Genomic DNA, 22,469 nt, shown 5'->3' with positions numbered 1-22,469 from the left:
TTAACCAGGGAGGTTATATTAGCGATTTTCCGGTCCTCTGGGACCCTTCCTGATTTGAGTGATTCCTGAAAAATCACCACTAACGCCTCAACTATCTCTTCAGCTATCTCCTTCAGAACTCTGGGATGTAATCCATCTGGTCCAGGTTTCAGACCTTTCAGTTTTCCTAGCACCTTCTCCTTGGTAATGGCCACCATACTTTCCTCTGCCCCCCGACTCTCTTGAACTTTGGGGATGTTACTCGTGTCTTCCACCGTGAAGACTGACGCAAAGTACCTATTCAGTTCCTCCGCCATTTCTTTGTTCCCCTCTACTACTTCTCCAGCGTCATTTTCCAGCGGCCCAATGTCCACTTTTGCCTCTCTCTTACCCTTTATATATCTAAAAAAAGCTCTTGCAATCTTCTTTTATATTACTGGCTTGTTTACCCTCATATTTAATCTTCTCCCTCCTTATTTCTTTTTTAGTTGTCCTCTGTTGGTCTTTGTAGGCTTCCCAATCCCCTGGTTTTTTCCTTTCATTAGCTTTTGGCTAAGCGATCCTTCAATTTTCTTCTGTAACTATTCAAGTTGACTGTTTTCTGCTACAACACCCTGTGAAGATCACTGTAGATTTCTTCCTTCAGCTTTGAACTTGGCAAATTTTAAGCTTTTCCCCTCACGAATTCCAAACTGAGCTTGAGCCCCTATCCGAATTGTACGCAGTGAATGATAAAGATGTTATTTTCTCTGGTTAAATGCAGGCCTGACTAACATTCATTTCCTTTGGCCCTCTCCACTGAGTGAGCTGCAGCAGGGCAGCTATGTTGGGCAGACCTACATAGGACCAAACCTGTTCCCAAACAAGCTCCACCTTGAATCACTATCTCTATAACAACGCGGCAGGCTCTGGGGTGGTTCAAACAGAAATGCAAATGAATTGTTTTACCTTCAAAAAAACTCTTTGATTCTGTAATCCATGTGAATAATTTATATTGCTAATGGATTTTACAACCATTTTTCCATACCTTCTGAGTCTATTACAAGCTTAGGGGTGGATCATTTATTGTTCAACTTCTTTCGCTATGACCTTATAAGATAAACAAAAGTTGGATTTTAACTAAGTAATTCCAAGCTTGTTTGAATTGTATTTACTTCAGAGTTGCTTATTATTTCTTAGTCAGATACCCCCATCTTTCTACAGTGAAAACTTGAATTCCTAAAACTAAAAGTTATATTCTAAAACATATGAATTATGAACTAGATTTTTGCAACACAAGCCTCACACCCACATCTCTCAACTTAGACAGCTTTCAACTATGACAGCCACATCAGCCAAGCAAATTGCACGGCACTCACTTAAACACCTCTGTCTTGCTTTTGCCCTTGCCATATCTCTCGCGTGCGCCCCTGCCCCCGCACACCCCCTGTGGGAAAATGTGAAGTTATTCGCTTTAGCAGGAAGAATAAAAAAGCAGCATATTACTTAAACGGAGAATGACTGCAGAATCCAGAGTGCGGAGGGATTTAGGTGTTCTTGTGCATGAGTCAGAAAAAGTTACTGTGCATGCAGGTATAACAAGTAATCAAGAAGTCTAATGGAATGCTATCGGTATCCTTTATTACAAGAGGAATTGAACATAAAAGTAAGGATGTTATGCTTCAGTTATTCATGGCATTTGTGAGACCACATCTCGAATATTGTGTGCAGTTTTGGTCTCCTTATTTAAGAAAGGATGTAAATGCATTGGAGGTGGTTCAGAGGAGATTTACTAGATTGATACCTGGAGTAGGTGGATTGTCTTATGGGGATAGGTTGGAAAGACTGGGCTTGTTTCTATTAGAGTTCAGAGGAGTGAGGTGATTGATTGAAGTATATATGATTCTGAATGGCCTTGACAAGTTGGACGTGGAAAGGATGTTTCCTCTTGTGGGTGAGTCCAGAACTAGGGGGCACTGTTTTAAACTTAAGGGTTGCCCTTCTAGGACAGCGATGAGGAAAAATTTTTTCTGAGGGTTGTGCGACTTCAGAATACTCTGTCTCAGAAGGCGGTGGAGATGGAGTCATTGAATATTTTTAAGTCAGAGGTAGATAGATTCTTGTTAGGCAAGGGAATCAAAGGTTATCAGGGGTAGATGGGAACGTGGAACTCAACACAAACAGATCAGCCAGGATCTTATTGAATGGTGGAGTAGGCTGGAGGGGCCGAATGGCCGACTTCGGCTCCTATTTTGTATGTTCTTATGTTCTCTTTTCTCACACATGAGGGGCAGGAGTGTCAGCATACCCTAACTTCAACGGAGGGAATGCTGCTGGCCATTATTTAGCTGCCTGTGATTGAGACTGTGGCCTGCGGCATGGCTGAAATCATTGAAGTTAATGGTATGCTCGTACTTAATCCTTCTCCTCATCTGCAAGTGCCCACCTCGTCCCATAATTTCTTCTAACTTATACGCTGCAAATACTGGAAACATGCACTTCTTACTCCCCCAACCCTCTTTACACCACTACAACCTTACCCTTTCAGATACCCAAGAAGTACAACTTGGCCAGGAAGTGCAGGGACAGCATGAAGACACAGCACTGTAACTTAATATTTGAGCTGCAAGAGTAAAATTGACAATGAGGATGTGACCAGAAGCAGGGCTAAAAGCAGATGATAATTTTTTTCTATTCTTCCATGGAATGTGAGCATTGCTAGTAAGGCCACCATTTGTTGTCCATCCCTAATTGTCCTCAAGAGGATGACAGTGAGCTGCCTTCTTTAATCGCTCCATGTGGTGTAGGTACACCCACAGTGCTGTTAGGGAGGGAGTTCCAGGATTTTGCTGCAGTGACAGTGAAGGAATGGTGATATAGTTCCAGGTCAGGATGGTGTGTGACTTGGAGGGGAGCTTGCAGATGACGGTGTTTCCATGCAACTGCTGCCCTTGTCCTTCAATGTGGTAGAGGTCCTGGGTTTGGAAGCTGCTGTTGAAGGCGGCTTGGCAAGTTGCTGCAGTGTATGTTTTAAACGGTACACGCTGCTGCTGTGTGCCAGTGATGAAGGGAGTGAATGTTTAAGGTGATGGATGGCGATCAAGCAAGCTGCTTTGTCCTGGATGGTATCGAGCTTCTTGAGTGCTGTGGGAGCTAAGCTCATCACACTCCTAACTTGTGCCATGTAGATGGTGGATGGGCTTTGGAGAGCCAGGAGGTGAGTTACCTGCTACAGAGTTCCCAGTGTCTGATCTCTAGTTATAGACTCAGTATTTATATGGCTGGTCCATTTAAGTTTTTGGTCAATGATAACCTTCAGGATGTTGAAGTGTACACAAGAATGCTGATGGCTATGCACTATGAAATGTCTGGCACATAGGGAAGCTTGCCAGAAACTCTGTGTTTGCCAGGAGCATGGAGGAGACCTGCACCAACTTGGGTCAAGGCTTGAAGCCATCATTTGTAGCCTGAAGATGGTGGCTAACTATCATTGCACTTGTGGACCAAACCATGATGCAGCATCTGTTGGCTGGCTTCTCTGCTTCCATTGGAGTACAAGCTGCTACCACCAGAAGTCTTGAGTGCAGTGGAACTTCAGCTTGCTGTAATGCAAGGTTAGCTTGCTGTCATCATGGCTGCAGATTATAATTTGCAAGGTTTCCCAGCAGTTCAGCAATCTGTCCCCCAATAGTTTACTCGGATTACTGAGACATTGTCCTGAGGGACCAACACGACACAGGCCTGAAGACACCATTTACCTTTCCACCTCTGTCACTCCACCAGTGCCCTTGCTATTGCCCAGTCAACCAACCAGCTGCCACCCTTGATGAGACGATGCAGTCTGGCCAAGAACCGATTGAGGTCATCCTCCAAGGCCACCTGTGCTCTTCTCCACTGAAAGTCAGCAGCCTTCCACCAGCTATACTGCAGTTGCTGGGGTTGCACTATGTAGAAGCACTAGGATAGGCTGAAGCACATGGAAGACAGGTACCAAGGAAATGCACAAGGGGGATTAGTTGAGATGCATATGCAATATGGAATAATTTGATTTATAAATTTGATTTGGAAAGTTTAATTTATGGTGGATTATATTTTAGCATTGTGGACAAGTGAGCACTGAGATCAGTGTCAGAGGGAGCGTAAAGTTAGACGGACTGTTAGTGACTGGAGAAATGGGATTGCATTACTGGGTTTGCACTCTGTTAAATTGCTTCATGGATAGCTAGGCCATGAAGGGCTGTTAATGTTGCCTCTTGTTCCTCTTCCTCCTCATGAGCTGCTCGCCATATAGCTGGTGACAAAGACTAACTTGTCGTGATTGCGAGGATGTGCAGCAAACAGCACACTGCAACGTATCAAGAACCTGCTCTGCCAAATCCTCCACAGTGAGCTAGGCATCAAAAGTGTTCATTATATACATGCTGCACCTCTGTATATGGGTTGTGCGTCAAAGTCATCAGCCATGTGGTTAGTTAGTCATCAGCCAGTAGCCAGTAACCCTTTGGTTTACTGTGGTGGCAGATGCCAGTGGGCTGCTGCAGAATGAAGGCATCATGACTACTGCCAGGGTACCAGGCATTGATTTGCATGATTCTCTGCATGTGGTCACACATCAACTGGGTATTGAGGGAGTGGAATCCATTTTTGCTTGCAAAATGGTGCGAAGTTGGTATGCAACACCTACAAAGGGGTACGTCTGCAGTCAGTGGCATCCTGCACTTTTGAGGGAGCCTAATAAATCTGAGAAAAGCGACATGCTTGTTCTGATTGATTCCGTCTGGCAAGAGAGAATGAAATGTCGTAGTTATCAATGAATAGAGAGCATCAGTGATCTCCTTTATGCCAGAGTGAATGGGAAACAGCAAGATGTTACAAATATCTTCAGTTCCAGCCTGGGAGGAGCCAGATATATAAAAGTTCATCAGCATAGTCATCTTTGCAGCCACTGGCAATGACATCCTTGCCCTGTTCTGAGGTTGTAGTTTTGACTGAGCAGGTAGAAAATTTCAGTGAAGACATTCCTGCTGAAGCACAGATTTTGCACACACTGTTCCTCACTGAGGTTCCAATTGGAGAATTCCTCCTTGAACACCCTTGGCAATGTAGCTTTTTGTTGAGCGCCCTTGTCTTCTGTACCATACCCCACTACCCTCTTCCAGAAGCTTGTCCTGTGCTGCAGAGCCTTTGTTCATTCAACAAGTTATGCTGTATACTGAGGAGAATGCCTACTAGTGCATCCATGGGAGCAAATAGTTTGTGCAGAAGCCTTGAAGTTAGCAGGAACTCTTTGTACATCTGCCATATCACTCTGTTATCTTTGGTAACAGTACACAACTGTAGAATGTTCAAAATGGTTGTGCAATCACAGCAACTGCCATAGCACTGTCACCCAGCATGGAGTGATGAAAGGTATCAAATGGATTAGTTAATGATGTGATTCTGCAATTGCCTTTAAGCTGCCAGCAGTGCAAAATTAAGGATTATATTTAAAATATACAAATATGACATCTAAAAATGGACTGAAGTGTTGCATCAAGCATGCATACCACTTGAGCCTAATTTACCATTGATACTGTCACAAGTAAGTTATTTACAAAGAAATATTAATGTTTACATGTAACCTAGTGTTTGTAATATTCCATAGTGCGAGTGCTTGTAATAAAGGCATTGTGCATATGAACAATTAATCACCGTACCAATAGCATCACCATATCACCATCTCTCTTTCTGGAGAAATTGAACAGGGGGAAAATTATTGCAATTTTGTGAAGTGCTGCAGTAAAAGCAATTTGTTAAGGTTGGGAGTTGCAAAAATAATGATTGCGTTCTATCTGGAAATACAGTACAATACTCTAATGTTAATCACAATAAGTGCTTGTCGTGGAAGAACGTGTCCAAAGCAAGTCTTTTACCTCAAGCTGATTTACTCTCAAGCCAGCTTTTTCACGTAGCGGACTCCCCCAGTCCCTTCTACCCTGGAGTGTTACAGCTCTACCCATTTATAGGTGAGCCAATACCCATCACCTGTTTTAACAGGCAGTTGTCTTAACAATGTAATTGTTATACAATGTAGTTCCAGTCAACAAGAAGATAGTTATTGGACCTTGACAATATAATTATTGATACATTGACACTAACTCCAGACAATTGTAGCAACATCAGCATTTATCAGTGCTATCAATGCTGGCAAATTGAAATGTAGAATGACTGATCATTTCAAGATGTGAGAGCAATGTGCTGATGCCAATTAAATCCGCTCTCATTGGCTAGCTCAATTTATATGACTTATAAGTCTGTTGGAAATCAGTGATTTTAATGTTTTATGATTTTTTTTCTTCTTAAAGCTTAATGTTGGAGATGATGTTCTAAACATTACTATTGACCTATGCAAACTTCAGAGTCTGCCAGCACACCTTAACCCAGCAAACCTTAGTAGCTTGCTCCAACGGCATATTCTTGATTTGCAGGTAAGTGAAAGATTTTTATTTTCAGAAAATTGTTGTGGATGTAATTAGATTAAGTTAAGCTGAGCAGTGCAAATTACATGACTAAATCACAATAATGAAGCTCAAGGAATTTATTACTGCCACATATCTGGAAATAAATGAATTATGTTCTTTTCGTGTATAGTGTACGATGCAGACCAGAGCATGGGCAATTGTTGATGATGGAATGGGACACATGGCCCCATCTGAAGTAGAGATGGAGTGGTATTTATTAATGATAGGCAGAAGCAAAATGTAAAATCTGAGGATGAGTGCAGAGACCTTCCTGGGTTGAGGCTGGGAGCAAAGGCTAGTGACAGCAGCAGCCGTTATATAATTAATCATCAGTGATGCATTGCAGGCTGCTCTGTTTTCATCTGTTCACTATCCTGAACACAGATATCCATTGAATGAAAGCCTGAGATTTGGAACAAAAGTTTCTCGCAGGTGTCATTCAGAGGTAAGCAGGCGCTGCTAAAGTTTTGATTCTTCGACTGTTCAATAGCAAATGGTGCCAGTTGAACATTTTATTTTGAGTTGTGCAGTTCAGCATGCTGTGCCTCTGGAGTTCTTGGTAACTGCTTATCTGCCTAGCACAGGGTCAAAGCCATTCAAGGCAGCTGCCTAATGAATGCCTTCTGGGGAAATGTTGAGATGAGCAGTGTCTCTTAGAGTTACAGTGACTCCAAGATGACACACCAGGCAATGGAAGCATGAAACAATGTCAACCCTCTGATAGATTTGGTATTCCTGACCCTGAGCCAATTGGATCTGCACTATTTCAGGGCATTGTTAATGATTTAAACAGCTAATCTGGCTCACTAATGGGGCTCGGAGGAGAAAACCCATTACCAGGGTTGGGATTCTTCACACACTGCTACAGATAATCCAGCAAAAAACAATGCCCTTTGGGTAGGGAGGTCTGGCTATAGAAGCAGTAGAAAGTGCATTGGTGATTTGAGCAGTGAAGCTGTCTAGTTAAACTGCAGCAATATCCTGGCATTCTTAAGCTTTGGCACTGCCACTTACACGTAAACCTTAAAGTCAGATAATTTGGATGCGTCCTTGCAGGGCAAGAAAGCGTACAGTCCGTATTGGCAACAGGAACTCAGTGTATTTCTCAGCAGCTTATTCTGGAGACTCTTCTATGTGGTGATGAAATTCTGACATGTCAATGCATCCCAACTGAACAAAAAAAATTAAATTTGGTTGATGTAGTAGTTGAATTTTAAACTGTAACTGATTTTCATTAATCACATTACAACTGCTCCGTTCAAATAGTTTAGTAACATTTTATTTTTAGTGTGTTTCAGACAAGTTAAAATTATTGATGAGAAATGACATATCTGGGACCAGAAACACAGGAGAGACGATGCTGCCTTCAAAACCTGACAATTATTCAAATTCAACAATGACTGATGACCATAAGCAAATTTCAAATAAAACAATTAATCTAAAAACAAAAGTATTCCTAAATGATGCACAAAACAAGCCTGAAGGACAAGATGAACCAAATATCCAAACTGAAACAGAATTGGTTCAGATAAAGGCAAACAGAGATGAAGTAAGATTTAATTATGTTTTCTGTGAAGTTAATCAATATAATTACGTGGGGATCGTTTGTTTTATTTTAACCCGAGTAGGTGAAATTGCTTCCCATTATTTGTCTCTCAGATTGAAAGAAGAATTTTAGCATTCATGGAGAGAAAACAGGCAGAGATCAATGAAAACAACATCCGCGAATTCTGCAACGTTATTAATTGTAATCAAGGTTAGTTGTCAATTGATGAAACCTACATTGGTGTTACATTTTTTGAAACACACATAGAGACCAAAATGCCATTATGGGTTAAATGCTAATTTATAAGATTTATGTGGAAAGATTAATCTGTTTGCTTGGTGCTCCATTACCATGCAGTAGGTCCTAATAATTTGAATTAGAAGATTTTGTTTTTGAGTCAACTTTTCTATCTATTTCATCTACTTTGAAAAGTATTTTTGCCATTTTGACTTTTTATGATTGATTTCGGTCAAATACGTTTGTGTTTAACCAGAAAACAGCTGTGCTAGAACAGACGCAGTCTTCACGCCGCACCCAGGCTTCAAAAGTCATATAAAAGGTACACCAATTTTGTATTCTATAGTGCTACTTATTTTTTTCCAATAACTCATTGAAGCTGAAGATTTTATGTTAGTTCATCCATCAGCATAAGAAAGTTGATATGTACTTTTGGTATGATATTGTATATTTGCTTAAAAATATGCTTGGGTTTGTTCGACTTTGTGAATAGCTCTGTATATATCTGATCACTGCAGCTGAAATTTTGAGGTCTTCCCATCACTCCTAGACTTATCTTTAAAAATAGTAGATTTTGTTGTAACTTTGAAATTATTGTATTTTGAGTACAGCTGTCATTATTGACTTCTCTCTTTGAAATCATAAGTTGACTAGACCAATTTGATTAAATACAAATTTGGCACTTGTTTGTTAGTTCTGAGTATATTTGCATAGAATGTGTAGCACAATGACAGGCTATTCGCCCCAATTGTCCCATGCTGGTGTTTATGCACCAGAGGGGTCTCCTCCCACCATCTTCATCTAACTCTACCAGCGTAACCTGCTGTTCCTTTTTCCCTCATGTTTATGCAGCTTCTCTTTCAATGCATCGATTTGTTTCAACTATGAGTAAAGAGGTTTATCCTGAATTCCATGCTGGATTTACTAATGATTAAATAATATTTATGGCCCTTAGTTTTGGACCACCTTATTATTGAAAACATCTTCGTTGTCTACTCGATCAAAGCCTTTCATAATCCGTAAAGACCTCTATCAATTCACCCTCAGCCTTTTCTAGAGAAAAGAACCCCATTTTAGAGAATATTTGAAAAGTGTGTTGCAGAGTCACATTCATTAAAATAAAATTTGAATCAAGAACTGGAGGAGGAAGACACAAACTGGAACACCACAATCTTGCAATATACCTGCAGCATTTAAAAATCCAAGTTAGCTTGTATTTGCATTACCCAAGAAAACTAAGTCATTATGTTTCAACCTTTTCCAATGGGTCTGTATTCATAATTTGAAACCTGAGCGTTTGAACAATTATGGGCCATAACTTCCTCCAGGGCAGTGTATCTAGGGGTATCCCAAAGTTGCGCTGGGAACCACCCCTGGAAGTTCTCAGGTAAGAATTGCAAGGCAATTGCCCGTGAGGTTCAAACTTCTGATGGGCAATTGCTCTGAATTGGCAACCATCCAATAATGCAACTTAAATTGCAAACTTAGGATGGTTCCGACTGTGTTACAGCAATAGGTATCCATAAACTGTTAGAAGAATTAATACCACTTCTAGCTTCTAGGTGATTATAGCACTGACCCACTCTGACCCCACATGGGACTTCCCCCACTACTACCACCCTTGACAGCCCCCCTCCATGCCCCATCTAATTTGCAACACCCCCCTCACTCCCTGCCTTCCCAACCAAATTCTAGCCACAAACGTATACACTTACCTTTTCCCTGGCTTCTCAAAGACTTTTAAACTTGGCTGGACCTTTGAACTTACCTGATTTACGGCAGCCGTAAGAAGGGCATTTTTTACTTACTTGCGAATGAGCTGCTCTCACTAGGAGCGCGCTGCACTACACAGATCTCCCCCAACCTGAATCAGAAGGTAGGGCAAGATAGGAGCGCCTGGATTTCAAGCTAAGTAATTGAGTGGAGTGGCAACCCAACTCAATTGCCACTCCACCGGAAGTTATGGGCCTATATCTCCAGTAATTGTATCTTCTTCTGAAGACAGCATGGTCTAAATTGCAAACAATGCCTCAAATGTATCCTATTTCAGCAATCTGTATGGAATCAACTTATCAGGCGTCCTTCTGATGCACCTAAATAGTTGAGTTAGCTGATAATAACTTCACATGGACTGGTAGTTTAAGTGAATGATCAGTAGTGCATGCAAATACTTTCTTTCGACTTTTGCCTTTGCTTTTCTACTTCTGTTTATGGATAAATGCAAAATAGGATTCCTTGTGTACAGTTCACGTTGCATAGAACATTGTTTTATCTTGTAAACCTATATCATGATCCACCTTCTAGACTTAAGCTCACTTAATTGATTAATTTTTTTGAATGTTGTTAACCTCCCTTGTAAATGTCACTTCATCATATACATCATATACGGACAAATATTAGAAAATAATAATTCTTAAGTTCATTATCTATAATACGGTTTGTGGAGAACTCCGAAAAGTCCTCTGTAGAACTCATAATTTCTTCCGTGGAAGATCTTGCACTTATTGACTTCTGTCTTCAAATTCTTTCTTAAAATCCAAGTAAATTAAATATGCATAGAACCATCCCAATTAATGTTGTTACCTGCCCAAAGAATTCCGATTGATTTGTGAGGCATGACCTCTCAAATCCTCTATATGAGTTAGTACTTATACACTTCTATAAATTATTTGCTCTTCAAATGTGGGCAATGCTGGCAAGCCTGCATTTGTTGCTCATCTGTAGTTGCCAGTAGGAGTTGCTTTGTAACCAAGTGACTTGTTAGACCACTTCAGAGAATTCTGAGTTAAATTTACATTGTGAAACTGGAGTCACATGTAAGCTAGTCTGGGTAAGGATGGCAGGTTTTCTTCCCAGAAGAACATCGGCGAACTAGTTGGGCTTGTACAGCAACCTGACAACTTCTGTGGTCCTTTTGCTTGTTGCTAGCCCACACTTTTACCAAATGTATTGACTTCAATTTCAGAACTTATCATGTTGCAATTCTAATGCACAATTTCTGGGTTGTTAGCCCCATACCCTAACCAATAGATGACTGTGTATTCAGAGCCATCCTTTTAATTGCTGTCTAGCATTTCCTCCACTTATTGTTAAATTAACATGTGATTTTATTTTCATTTGAATATCAAAATTAGACAACTCTTTCCAGTAATAGATCTCCCAAAAAAAATTGACCAGACCTTTTAGCTTAAACTCCCTCATTTCTTTTAAAGTTGCACCCCATTTGGTCTAATTGCATTACAGATACTTAATTAAATAGCCTCATCACAACTTTTAGGATGCTGCTGAACCAATAATTATGCATTATTTTTCTTTGTGGCCTATAGGACTATAAGTTGAGTATGAGCAATAGCTGTTCTTCTGACAATTCCGAGAAAGAACATCAGTTCACAAATAATGTAATATTGCATTTTGAGGATGATTACTATTGAGTTTTGAATGCATTTTGAAGTGCTCCTGACAGATTATTTAAGAACTTGCTGCATTGTGAAACTCATCCTTTATGGTAATAGAGAAAAAAAAATCCTGCATACCTTACTTATATTTTCCAAAACCATTTTTATTGCAGTTTCAAGAGTTGTGAATACATATGGGCCTCAGACAAGGACTGAAGGTACAGGGGCATCTCTGCAGAAACCTGAAACTATGACACAAAATTGTGGTAACCCTGCTGTTGAAGAGAGGCTTCAAAATATGGAAAGCCACTTGAAATTTCCAACAGGTATAGATTCCATTTCTAACAGCACTGTGGGTGTACCTACACCACATGGATTGCAGCAGTTCAAGAAGGCGTATCACCACCACCTTCTCGAGAGCAATTGGGGATGGGAAATATATGCTGGCCTAAGCCGGTGATGCTCACATCCGTGAAGGAGCAATTAAAAAAAAAATTCACTTAGAAATCTTTCATCAGGTTTATTTAACAAAGAATACAAATAAATGATTGCAAAATAATCTAATTAAATTCATACGGTGGCATAAATTGGAAGGGCAGTATTTGATTGGTCAGTTTAGCACTGCCATATAAACTCTAATTTTAGATTAGTGTGAGAATCTGTTCTAGCTTTTTTTAAATATGGTTGATTGCTAATAGCTCTACCCTGCAATGTATTGAAGCTTCTTTATTTGAAATAATTTAACATTGGCCAGGTTTTTCCCGTTGGCATTTGGGGGTGGGGCCCGCTCGTTGACGGGAAAATGATGCGGGATGACGCCGGGAGGAACCCCCGTCGTCATCCCGGTCCCTTTTAAATTTTTAGGAAGGCGGGCGGACAATGGCCAATTAAGACCCTTTGGCCCTCCAAACCTGCGCCGATCATATTGCCCGTCAACTAAAACATTTTGCACTTCTGGGGTCCGTATCCATCTATTCCCATCCTATTCACGTATTTGTCAAGCTGCCTCTTAAACATCACTATCGTACCTGCTTCCACCACCACCTCTGGCAGCGAATTCCAGACACTCACAACCCTCTGTGTAAAAAACTTGCCCCGCACATCTCCTCTATAGTTTTCTCCTCTCACCTTAAATCTATGTCCCCTAGTAATTGACTCTTCCACCTTGGGAAAAAGCTTCTGACTATCTGCTCTGTCCATGCCACTCATAATTTTGTAAACTTCTATCACGTCGCCCCTCAATCTCCGTCGCTCTAGTGAGAACAATCCGAGTTTCTCCAACCTCTCCTCATAGCTAATAACCTCCAGACCAGGCAGCATCCTGGTAAACCTCCTCTGCACCCTCTCCAACACCTCCATATCCTTCTGGTAATGTGGCGACCAGAATTGCACGCAATATTCCAAGTGCGGCCAACCAAGTTTCTATACAGCTGCAGCATGACTTCCCAGCTTTTATACTCAATACCCCTGCCAATGAAGGCAAGCATGCCATATGCCTTCCTACCTACCTTATCCACCTGCGTTGCCACTTTCAGTGACCTGTGGACCTGTACACCCAGATCCCTCTGCCCGTTGATGCACTTAAGGGTTCTGCCATTTACTATATAATTCCTGCCTGTATTAGACCTTCCAAAATGCATTACCTCGCATTTGTCTGGATTAAACTCCATCTGCCATTTCTCCGCCCAAGTCTCCAACCGATCTATATCCCGTTGTATCCTTTGACAATCCTCTTCACTATCTGCAACTCCTCCAACCTTAGTGTCGTCTGCAAACTTACTAATTAGCCCAGTTACATTTTCCTCCAAATCATTTATGTATACTACAAACAGCAAAGGTCCCAGCACTGATCCCTGCGGAACTCCACTAGTCACAGCTCTCCATTCAGAAAAACACCCTTCCACTGCTACCATCTGTCTTCGATGACCAAGCCAATTCTGTATCCATCTTGCCAGCTCACCTCTGATCTTGTGCGACTTTACCTTCTGTACCAGTCTGCCATGAGGGACCTTGTCAAAGGCCTTACTGAAATCCATGTATATAAAATCCACTGCCCTTCCATCGTCGATCATCTTTGTCACTTCCTCGAAAAACTCGATCAAGTTAGTGAGACACGACCTCCCCTTCACAAAACCATGCTGCCTCTCACTAATACGCCCATTTGCTTCCAAGTGGTAGTAAATCCTATCATGAAGAATCTTCTCCAATAATTTCCCTACCACTACATAAGGTTCACCGGCCTGTAATTTCCTGGATTATCCCTGCTACCCTTCTTAAACAATGGAACAACACTGGCCATTCTCCAGTCCTCTGGGACCTCACCCATAGCCAGTGAGGATACAAATATTTCTGTCAAGGCCCCAACAATCTCCTCCCTTGCCTCCCTCAGTACTCTGGGGTAGATCCCATCTGGCCCTGGGGACTTATCCACCTTAATATTCTTCAAGATGCCTAACACCTCTTTTTTGATCTCAACATGATCCAGGCTATCTGCACACTCTCCCCTGGACAAATCAACCGCTAAGTCCATAAGACCATAAGACACAGGAGCAGAAATTAGGCCATTCGGCCCATCGAGTCTGCTCCGCCATTCAATCATGGCTGATAAGTTTCTCAACCCCATTCTCCCGCCTTCTCCCCGTAACCTTTGATCCCCTTACCAATCAAGAACCTATCTATCTCGGTCTTAAATACACTCAATGACCTGGCCTCCACAGCCTTCTGTGCAAATGAATTCCATAGATTCACCACTCTCTGGCTAAAGAAGTTTCTCCTCATCTCTGTTCTAAAAGGTCTTCCCTGTACTCTGAGGCTGTGCCCTCGGGTCCTTGTCTCTCCTACTAATGGAAACATCTTCCCCACGTCCACTCTATCCAGGCCTTTCAGTATTCTGTAAGTTTCAATCAGATCCCCCCCTCATCCTTCTAAACTCCATCAAGTATAGACCCAGAGTCCTCAGACGTTCCTCATATGTTAAGCCTTTCATTCCTGGGATCGTTCTCGTGAACCTCCTGTGGACCCTCTCCAGGGCCAGAACATCCTTTCTGAGATACAGGGCCCAAAATTGCTCTCAATATTCTAAATGTGGTCTGACCAGAGCCTTATAAATCCTCAGCAGCACATCCTTGCTTTTATATTCTAGTCCTCTCGAAATAAATGCCAACATTACATTTGCCTTCCTAGCTACCGACTCAACCTGCAAGTTAACCTTAAGAGAATCCTGGACTAGGACTCCCAAGTCCCTTTGCACTCCAGATTTCTGAATTCTCTCCCCATTTAGAAAATAGTCCATGCCTCTATTCTTCCTACCAAAGTGCATGACCTCACACTTCCCCACGTTGTATTCCATCTGCCACTTCTTTGCCCATTCTCCTAACCTGTCCAAATCCTTCTGCAGTCTCCCCGCCTCCTCAATACTACCTGTCCCTCCACCTATCTTTGTATCATCTGCAAACTTAGCCAGGATGCCCTCAGTTCCTTCATCTAGATCATTAATGTATAAAGTGAAAAGTTGTGGTCCCAACACTGACCCCTGCGGAACTCCACTAGTCACCGGCTGCCATCCTGAGAAGGACCCCCTTATCCCCACTCTCTGCCTCCTGCCAGACAGCCAATCTTCTATCCATGATAGTACCTTGCCTCTAACACCATGGGCTCTTATCTTACTGAGCAACCTCCTGTGCGGCATCTTGTCAAAGGCCTTCTGGAAGTCCAAGTAGATAACATCCATTGGCTCTACTTTGTCTAACCTACTCGTTACCTCCTCAAAGAATTCTAACAGATTTGTCAGGCATGACCTCCCCTTGATGAAACCATGCTGACTTTGCCTGATTTTACCATGCACTTCCAAGTATTCTGAAATCTCATCCTTAATAATGGACTCTAAAATCTTATCAACAACCGAGGTCAGGCTAATCGGCCTGTAATTTCCTGTCTTTTGCCTCACTCCCTTCTTAACCAGGGGGGTTACATTAGCGATTTTCCAGTCCTCTGGGACCCTCCCTGACTCCAGTGATTCCTGAAAGATCACCACTAACGCCTCAACTATCTCTTCAGCTATCTCCTTCAGAACTCTGGGGCGTAATCCATCTGGTCCAGGTGCTTTATCCACCTTCAGACCTTCCAGTTTTCCTAGCACCTTTTCCTTGGTAATGGCCACCATACTCACCTCTGCTCCCCGACTCTCTTGAACTTTGGGGATGTCACTCGTGTCTTCCACTGTGAAGACTGACGCAAAGTACCCATTCAGTTCCTCCGCCATTTCTTTGTTCCCCACTACTACTTCTCCAGCGTCATTTTCCAGCGGCCCAACGTCCACTTTTGCCTCTCTTACCGTTTATATATCTAAAAAAACTCTTGCAATCTTCTTTTATATTACTGGCTAGTTTACCCTCATATTTAATTTTCTCCCTCCTTATTTCTTTTTTAGTTGTCCTCTGTTGGTCTTTGTAGGCTTCCCAATCCCCTGGTTTCCCACTGCTCTTCGCCGTATTGTATGCATTCTCTTTAGCTTTTATGCTGTCCCTGACTTCCCTTGTCAGCCATGGTTGCCTCGTCCTCCCTTTAGTATGCTTCTTCTTCCTAGGGATGAATTTTTGCTGTGTCACCCAAATTACTCCCAGAAACTCCTGCCATTGCTGTTCCACTGTCTTTCCTGCTAGGCTCATCTCCCAGTCAATTCTGGCCAGCTCCTCCCTCATGCCTTTTGTAGTTGCCTTTATTCAACTGTATTACCGTTACATCTGATTCCAGCTTTTTCCTCTCAAATTGTAGGGTATATTCTATCATATTATGGTCACCTTAGGGTTCCTTCACCTTAAGCTCCCTTATCAAATCTGCCTCATTACACATCACTAAATCTAGAATTGCCTGTTCTCTAGTGGGCTCCACCACAAGCTGCTCCAAAAAGCCATCTCGTAGACATTCCACAAATTCCTTTTCTTAGGATCCACTACCAACCTGATTTTCCCAGTCTACCTGCATATTGAAATCCCCCACGATCACTGTAACCTTGCCTTTCTTACACGCCTTTTCTATCTCCTGGTGTATCTTGTGCCCCACATCCTGACTACTGTCCGGAGGCCTGTACATAACTCCCATTATGGTTTTTTTACCTTTGTTGTTCCTCAACTCTACCCACACAGATTCTACATCATCTGACCCTACATCATTTCTTGCTATCGATTTAATTTCATTTCTTACTAACAAAGCAACCCCTCCCCCTCTGCCAACCTGCCTATCTTTTCGATAGGATGTATATCCTTGGATATTTAGCTCCCAGTCCTGATCCCTTTGCAGCCATGTCTCCGCGATGCCCACCACATCATACCTGCCAATTTCAATCTGCGCCACAAGCTCATTTACCTTATTTCGTATACTGCATGCATTCAGATACAACATCTTCAGTCCTGTATTTCCCGTCCCCTTTCTCATTGTCCCTTCTCTGGTGAATACTGATGAGAAGTATTCATTTAGTATCTCTCCCATTTCTTCTGGCTCCACACACACATTCCCACCTCTGTCCCTGAGTCGGCCTACCCTTTCCCTGGCTACCCTCTTGCTTTTTACATATGTATAAAAGGCCTTGGGATTTTCCTTAATCCTGGTTGCTAGTGACTTTTCATGACCCCTTTTAGCCCTCCTGATTCCTTGCTTAAGTTTCTTCCTACTTTCTTTATATTCTCCATGGGCTTCATCTGTTCCCAGCCTTCTAGCCCTCACGAATGCTTCCCTTTTCTTTTTGACTAATCTCACAATATCCTTCGTTATCCAAGGTTCCTGAAACTTGCCATGCTTATCCTTCATCCTAGCAGGAACATGCCGGTCCTGAATTCTTATGAACTGACGTTTGAAAGCCCCCCACGTGTCAGTTGTTAATTTGCTCTCAAACATCCGCCTCCAGTCTAGATTCCTCAGTTCCTGCCTAATATTGTTATAATTAGCCTTCCCCCAATTAAGCACCTTAACCCGAGGACTCTTGTTATCCTTATCCACCAGTACCTTGAAACTTACTGAATTATGGTCACTTTTCCCGAAATGCTCCCCTACTGAAACTTCGACCACCTGGCTGGGTTCATTCCCTAATACCAGGTCCAGTATTGCCCCTTCCCTAGTTGGACTATCTACATATTGTCTCAGGAAGCCCTCCTGGATGCACCTTACAAATTCTGCACCATCCAAACCCCTAGCACTAAGTGATTCCCAGTCAATATAGGGAAAGTTAAAATCACCCACCACAACAACCCTTTTACATCTTTCCAAAATCAGCCTACATAACTGTTCCTCAATCTCCTGCCGGCAGTTGGGAGGCCTATAGTAAACCCCCAACATTGTGACTGCACCCTTCCTATTCCGGAGCTCTACCCATATTGCCTCGCTGTATGAGCCCACCGAGGTGTCCTCCTGTCGTACAGCTGTGATATTCCCCTTAACCAGCAGTGCAACTCCCCCACCTCTTCTACATACCTCTCTATCCTGCCTGAAACATCTAAATCCTGGAACGTTTATCTGCCAATCCTGTCCATCCTTCAACCAAGTCTCTGTAATAGCAATAACATCATAGTCCCAAGTACTAATCCAAGCTCTAAGCTCATCTGCCTTGCCTGTTATACTTCTCGCATTGAAACAAATGCATTTCGGACCCCCAGTCCCACTGTGTTCTCCCTGCCTGCCCTTCCTCTTAGTCCTACTGGCCATATTCACTCGTTCCCAGTCATTTATTTCACCTGCTGACCTATTGCTCTGGTTCCCACTCCCCTGCCATACTAGTTTAAACCCTCCCGAGTGACACTAGCAAACCTCGCAGCCAGGATATTGGTGCCCCTCCAGTTTAGATGCAACCCGTCCTTCTTGTACAGGTCCCACCTGCTCTGGAAGAGATCCCACTGATCCAGATATTGGAAACCACTGGTGGGATGAGGTTTCATGTCCATTTTTAAAAAGTGTCACAAAGTTAGTGTGTTTCTTATTAACATGTCCCATCTCCTGTGACATTGTCACATGAGGGGGAAATGTTAATTTTAATATTTTTCTATTTTTTGTGTTCTTTTACCTGTCAGCAATCTCCCTGAGATACCACTTGGTCTCAGGGAGCAGTGCGCTCTTTCGCGTGCGTGTGCGAAAAAGTGAATTTTGACAGCTGGGGAATCCTTCCCCCTCGGAACAGGAAGCGCATAGCGCTTCTTGTCGGGCAAGCCGCTGGGCGAGCCTTAATTGGCCCGCCCACTCAGAATGGCGGTGGCCCCCGTTTCGGTGGCGGGGGTCGGCTGTCCACCCGCCGCCGAGCCGGTGGGGATCGCCCGCCCACCAAGTGCAAGATTCTGCCCAATGTCTTGTATGCATTGTGACTGTACTAGCACAAAATTTATGTTTTAGTTGAGCATTCAAACTTATTAGACAAAGATTAACACAACTTAAAGATAAAATTTCCTGTATTGATAAATTGGGGATATGGGCATTTCATTCCCAACGTTGTAACCGGAACTGTGCACCACTTTCAATTTCTCTCTTTTTGCACTGTCCCATGCAATTATAATTAAAATTCTAAGTGCCAGTGGTATGTATGGAAAACACATGCGAATTATCTGCGTGGGAAGCTTTTTATTGGTGAAACCCGCCATCAGCTGATGACGCTACATCTATGTGCGGCCTACTAAAGAGCTTTCTGCTTAAACAGAGAGGCTGGGCATCACCGCCAGGGTGCTGCGCTGATTGAGAGTGCCACATTACTTGAAGAAATACCTAACGACTGAAGCAGACCAGCCCCACAGTTCAGCAATGCCTCCCTGCACGCTCTCCTCCAGGCTCTCTGGGGAAGGTGGGAGATGCTCTTTCCTAACGATGGCCCTCCCGCCATACCAAGGCAGTCTGGGCAGAGGAGATGAGCAACCATGGGGTCATGTGCCAAACTTGGGTCCAATGCAGGAAATGGGTCAACATCCTGCTCCGATCCGCAAGGGTAAGTGCTGATATCACGTCTTCAACAAGAATCTCTCGCGTAGTTATTAGTAATGTATATGTGCAAGTAGGAAGCTATGCCAGAAGCATGAATGTGTGATCCGCCTTAATGCCATGTAGCAATTGTGGTCAATGCATTTGGAAGTTTGCCTTTTATGTGCGCTTGGATGCAACATGTGATTGACAGGACCAAATGTTTGATGGAGATGCATGCAGACAAGGGGTTTAGGTGTCATTTGATATGTCACTAACTCTGTACTTTGTCATGCAGGACAAACAGACCCACAGAGCCAGGGAGAGCAGATACACAGGAAGAGGAGTTCCTGACCTTTCAGCATCTTAGGCGGCAGCGATGGAGATTGCTGGCGAGGAGGGAGTGCGATCGGTGGCAGATGGCAAGACTAGACTGGGTAGGAGTAAGGAAGAGGAGGCAACCATCCTGGTGGTGATATATGGGAACACAGGATGAATGTGATGAAATGTGAAACGCTCAAACTGTGATGATTCTTAATATGATTCTTTTTGTTCTCCACAACAGGTCATCATCATTCAAGGACCGGGCTGCGGCCACAGGAGGAGCCCAAGACTCCAGCCAAAGGCTGAGCCTCTGGGGATAAATAAGCCAGTGCCCCAGAGGATGCACCATCACCTGCTTTATCATCCACTTCCGCCAGCACAGTTACACCCACATGGTCCATGGAGGGGTCACCTGTAGATTCAGGAGCATAATCTGGTGAGCACACCGCAGAGGCATCCCAGCAGCTGAGGGAGGATGTGACACCAAATCCCCAGACGATTGAAGGATTGCTGGGGATCAGGCCCCTGCTGAGCTCCACACTGATGACTGGCCTTTGGTCGCGGCCACAAGAAGCCTGCTGGACATGCAGCAGGGGCTTGGGGAAAATATGACGGAGATGCCAGGGATTATGCACAGCATTGCATGGTAATTGGGGAAGTCCATGCACACCATGAGTTCTGCCATGTCTCAGGCATTTGAGTGCATGGTTTCATCCATAGCGAGGCTGGCGACTGTCATGGAGAACCAAGTCAAGCATTTGATCCACATGTGCTCTGACTTGCATTCCATCACTCTAGCCATGGGCTCAGTGCAGCAGTGGTTAGGCAAGAGGGGGATGAGGCCCCTGGCCTCCCTCGGAGACAAGGAGATGCATTCACATATGCAGATGGAGGAGCAGCGCTCGCCAGCTGTCCCTGGGTCTTTGTCTCAGGACACCCCTGGGTTTGCTGCATCTCCTCATTCCCTCCACCATTGACCCAACGGCTCCAGCAGGTGAGGCCAAGGGGGGTGCCCCTGCATCAGTGCAGGAGACCGCCAGTCAGCAGGAGCCCTGAAGGTCCCATGCCTCCAGAGGGCGCTCATCCAAGGCAACAGGGCATGACACTGAGCACACTGCCGCCACCTCAACCGCTGATGTCAGGGTTGCACCTAGATGCAGTGGTCGGAAAAGAAAATCCTATGAGCACTAACATGGCACAGGTGATTTTTCATGTCTGTTTCACTTGTTAAAATGCGCAGAATATAATTGGTTTCCTGTAATCGTTTGTACTATTGAGACTTGTTGGAGCCTGTCATAGTATCAGATGTAACAGTCATAGCCCACCCCATGTTTCTCAGTGTGATGGCTAGAGAGGAGACAGGGGTACGGACATTAATCCAATGTCTGTGTTGCATTTTTGTGCATTCTTTAATGAATGTTTATGTGAATTGGCACTTCTGTGATGATCATTCAGTGGATCATGGCTTAAAAAGCAGGCACAGCTGGACTCCATCTATGCACTCTTGAGGATGTTGGCCTAGTTCACTCTCAGCAAGTATAAATGAGACGGGTGCAGTTGCATTCAAAACACTTCAAAGATGGATCTGGATCAGAAAGATTGGGCAAGGCAGGCTGTTATATGGATGTCCATGTGCCCCTAAGATGGTGGTCCTTGAGTCCATGTGGTCCAGCACTCTTCAGCAAGTGAATGTGACAAGGCTCCGCTTCCCGTTCCATTCTTGGTGTTAGAGGACACAGCATTAGAGTTAACTCGGCAAGGGAGGATGGCAGGACTAGGTCTGCACCCCAGGAAGGTGCTGGAGGTCTGGCGATGGAGCGATGATTATGCAGATGCATTATTGTGTGAACCTTGTCTAGATCAGATTGTCTCTTGCACATCCTGGCATCCATGAAAGGCTTATTTGGATTTATGGCCTCCTCAGGCTCCAACAAATCCTCGTCATCTGAGGAGGGCTGATGTTCCTCATGCTCTTCCCCTTGCAATATCTGTCCATGTTGCAGCGCCAGGTTGTGCAGTGCGCAGCAGACTACTGCTATTCATAACATCCTCTGGAGTGCATATTGCAGTCCCACCAGACTGGTCAAGGCGGCAGAAGTGCACTTTAAGAAGTCCAGTGGTGTGCTTTATGATGGGTATGGACATATGAGCTTGATTGTAGCGCTCCTTTGTCTTGCTCTGAGGATGCCTCACTGGCATAATTTTTTATTCGTTCGTGGGATGTGGGTGCCACGGGCTAGGCCAGTATTTATTGCGGATCCCTAATTGCCCTTGTTCAGAGGGCATTTGAGAGCCAACCACATTGCTGTGGGTCTGGAGTCACATGTAGTGCAGACCAGGTAAGGATGGCAGATTTCCTTCCATAAAGGACATTAGTGAACCAGATGGGTTATCATCAGCCATGCATGGAGGGGATAGCCCTTGTCAGTGAGGATCCATCCATCAATCTGGACTGGGGCGTCAAAAAAGCTCTGGGAGCCGTGCAAGATGTATACGTTGTGGCAGCTCCCTGAGAAACGAGCACAGACCTGCATTGTTTTTTACCTGTGGTTGCCCATCAGTTATACGTTCATGAAGTGA

The 22,469-nt window shown here is 43.7% G+C and overlaps 1 protein-coding gene across 3 annotated transcripts in view; it reads left to right on the top strand.

The window, feature by feature from the left end:
- Window positions 1-22,469, top strand: part of mbip (MAP3K12 binding inhibitory protein 1) — a 53,604-nt gene that overhangs the window by 10,146 nt on the left and 20,989 nt on the right. For 2 of the 3 annotated variants that reach the window (XM_078562772.1, XM_078562773.1), the window contains exons 2-6: window positions 6,303-6,425; window positions 7,747-8,007; window positions 8,118-8,214; window positions 8,498-8,563; window positions 11,810-11,962. In XM_078562772.1, coding sequence (XP_078418898.1) covers window positions 6,303-6,425; window positions 7,747-8,007; window positions 8,118-8,214; window positions 8,498-8,563; window positions 11,810-11,962 — 700 coding nt within the window. Of the gene's footprint in view, window positions 1-2,242; window positions 2,362-6,302; window positions 6,426-7,746; window positions 8,008-8,117; window positions 8,215-8,497; window positions 8,564-11,809; window positions 11,963-22,469 lie in introns of those variants that run through there. The other variant, XM_078562774.1, reaches the window with a different exon arrangement.

This window comes from Cetorhinus maximus, chromosome 18, assembly GCF_964194155.1.
Source record: "Cetorhinus maximus chromosome 18, sCetMax3.hap1.1, whole genome shotgun sequence".
NCBI classification, from domain to species: domain Eukaryota; kingdom Metazoa; phylum Chordata; class Chondrichthyes; order Lamniformes; family Cetorhinidae; genus Cetorhinus; species Cetorhinus maximus.
Note: the sequence above shows the minus strand (reverse complement) of the source record. Positions and strands in the feature narration are given on the sequence as shown.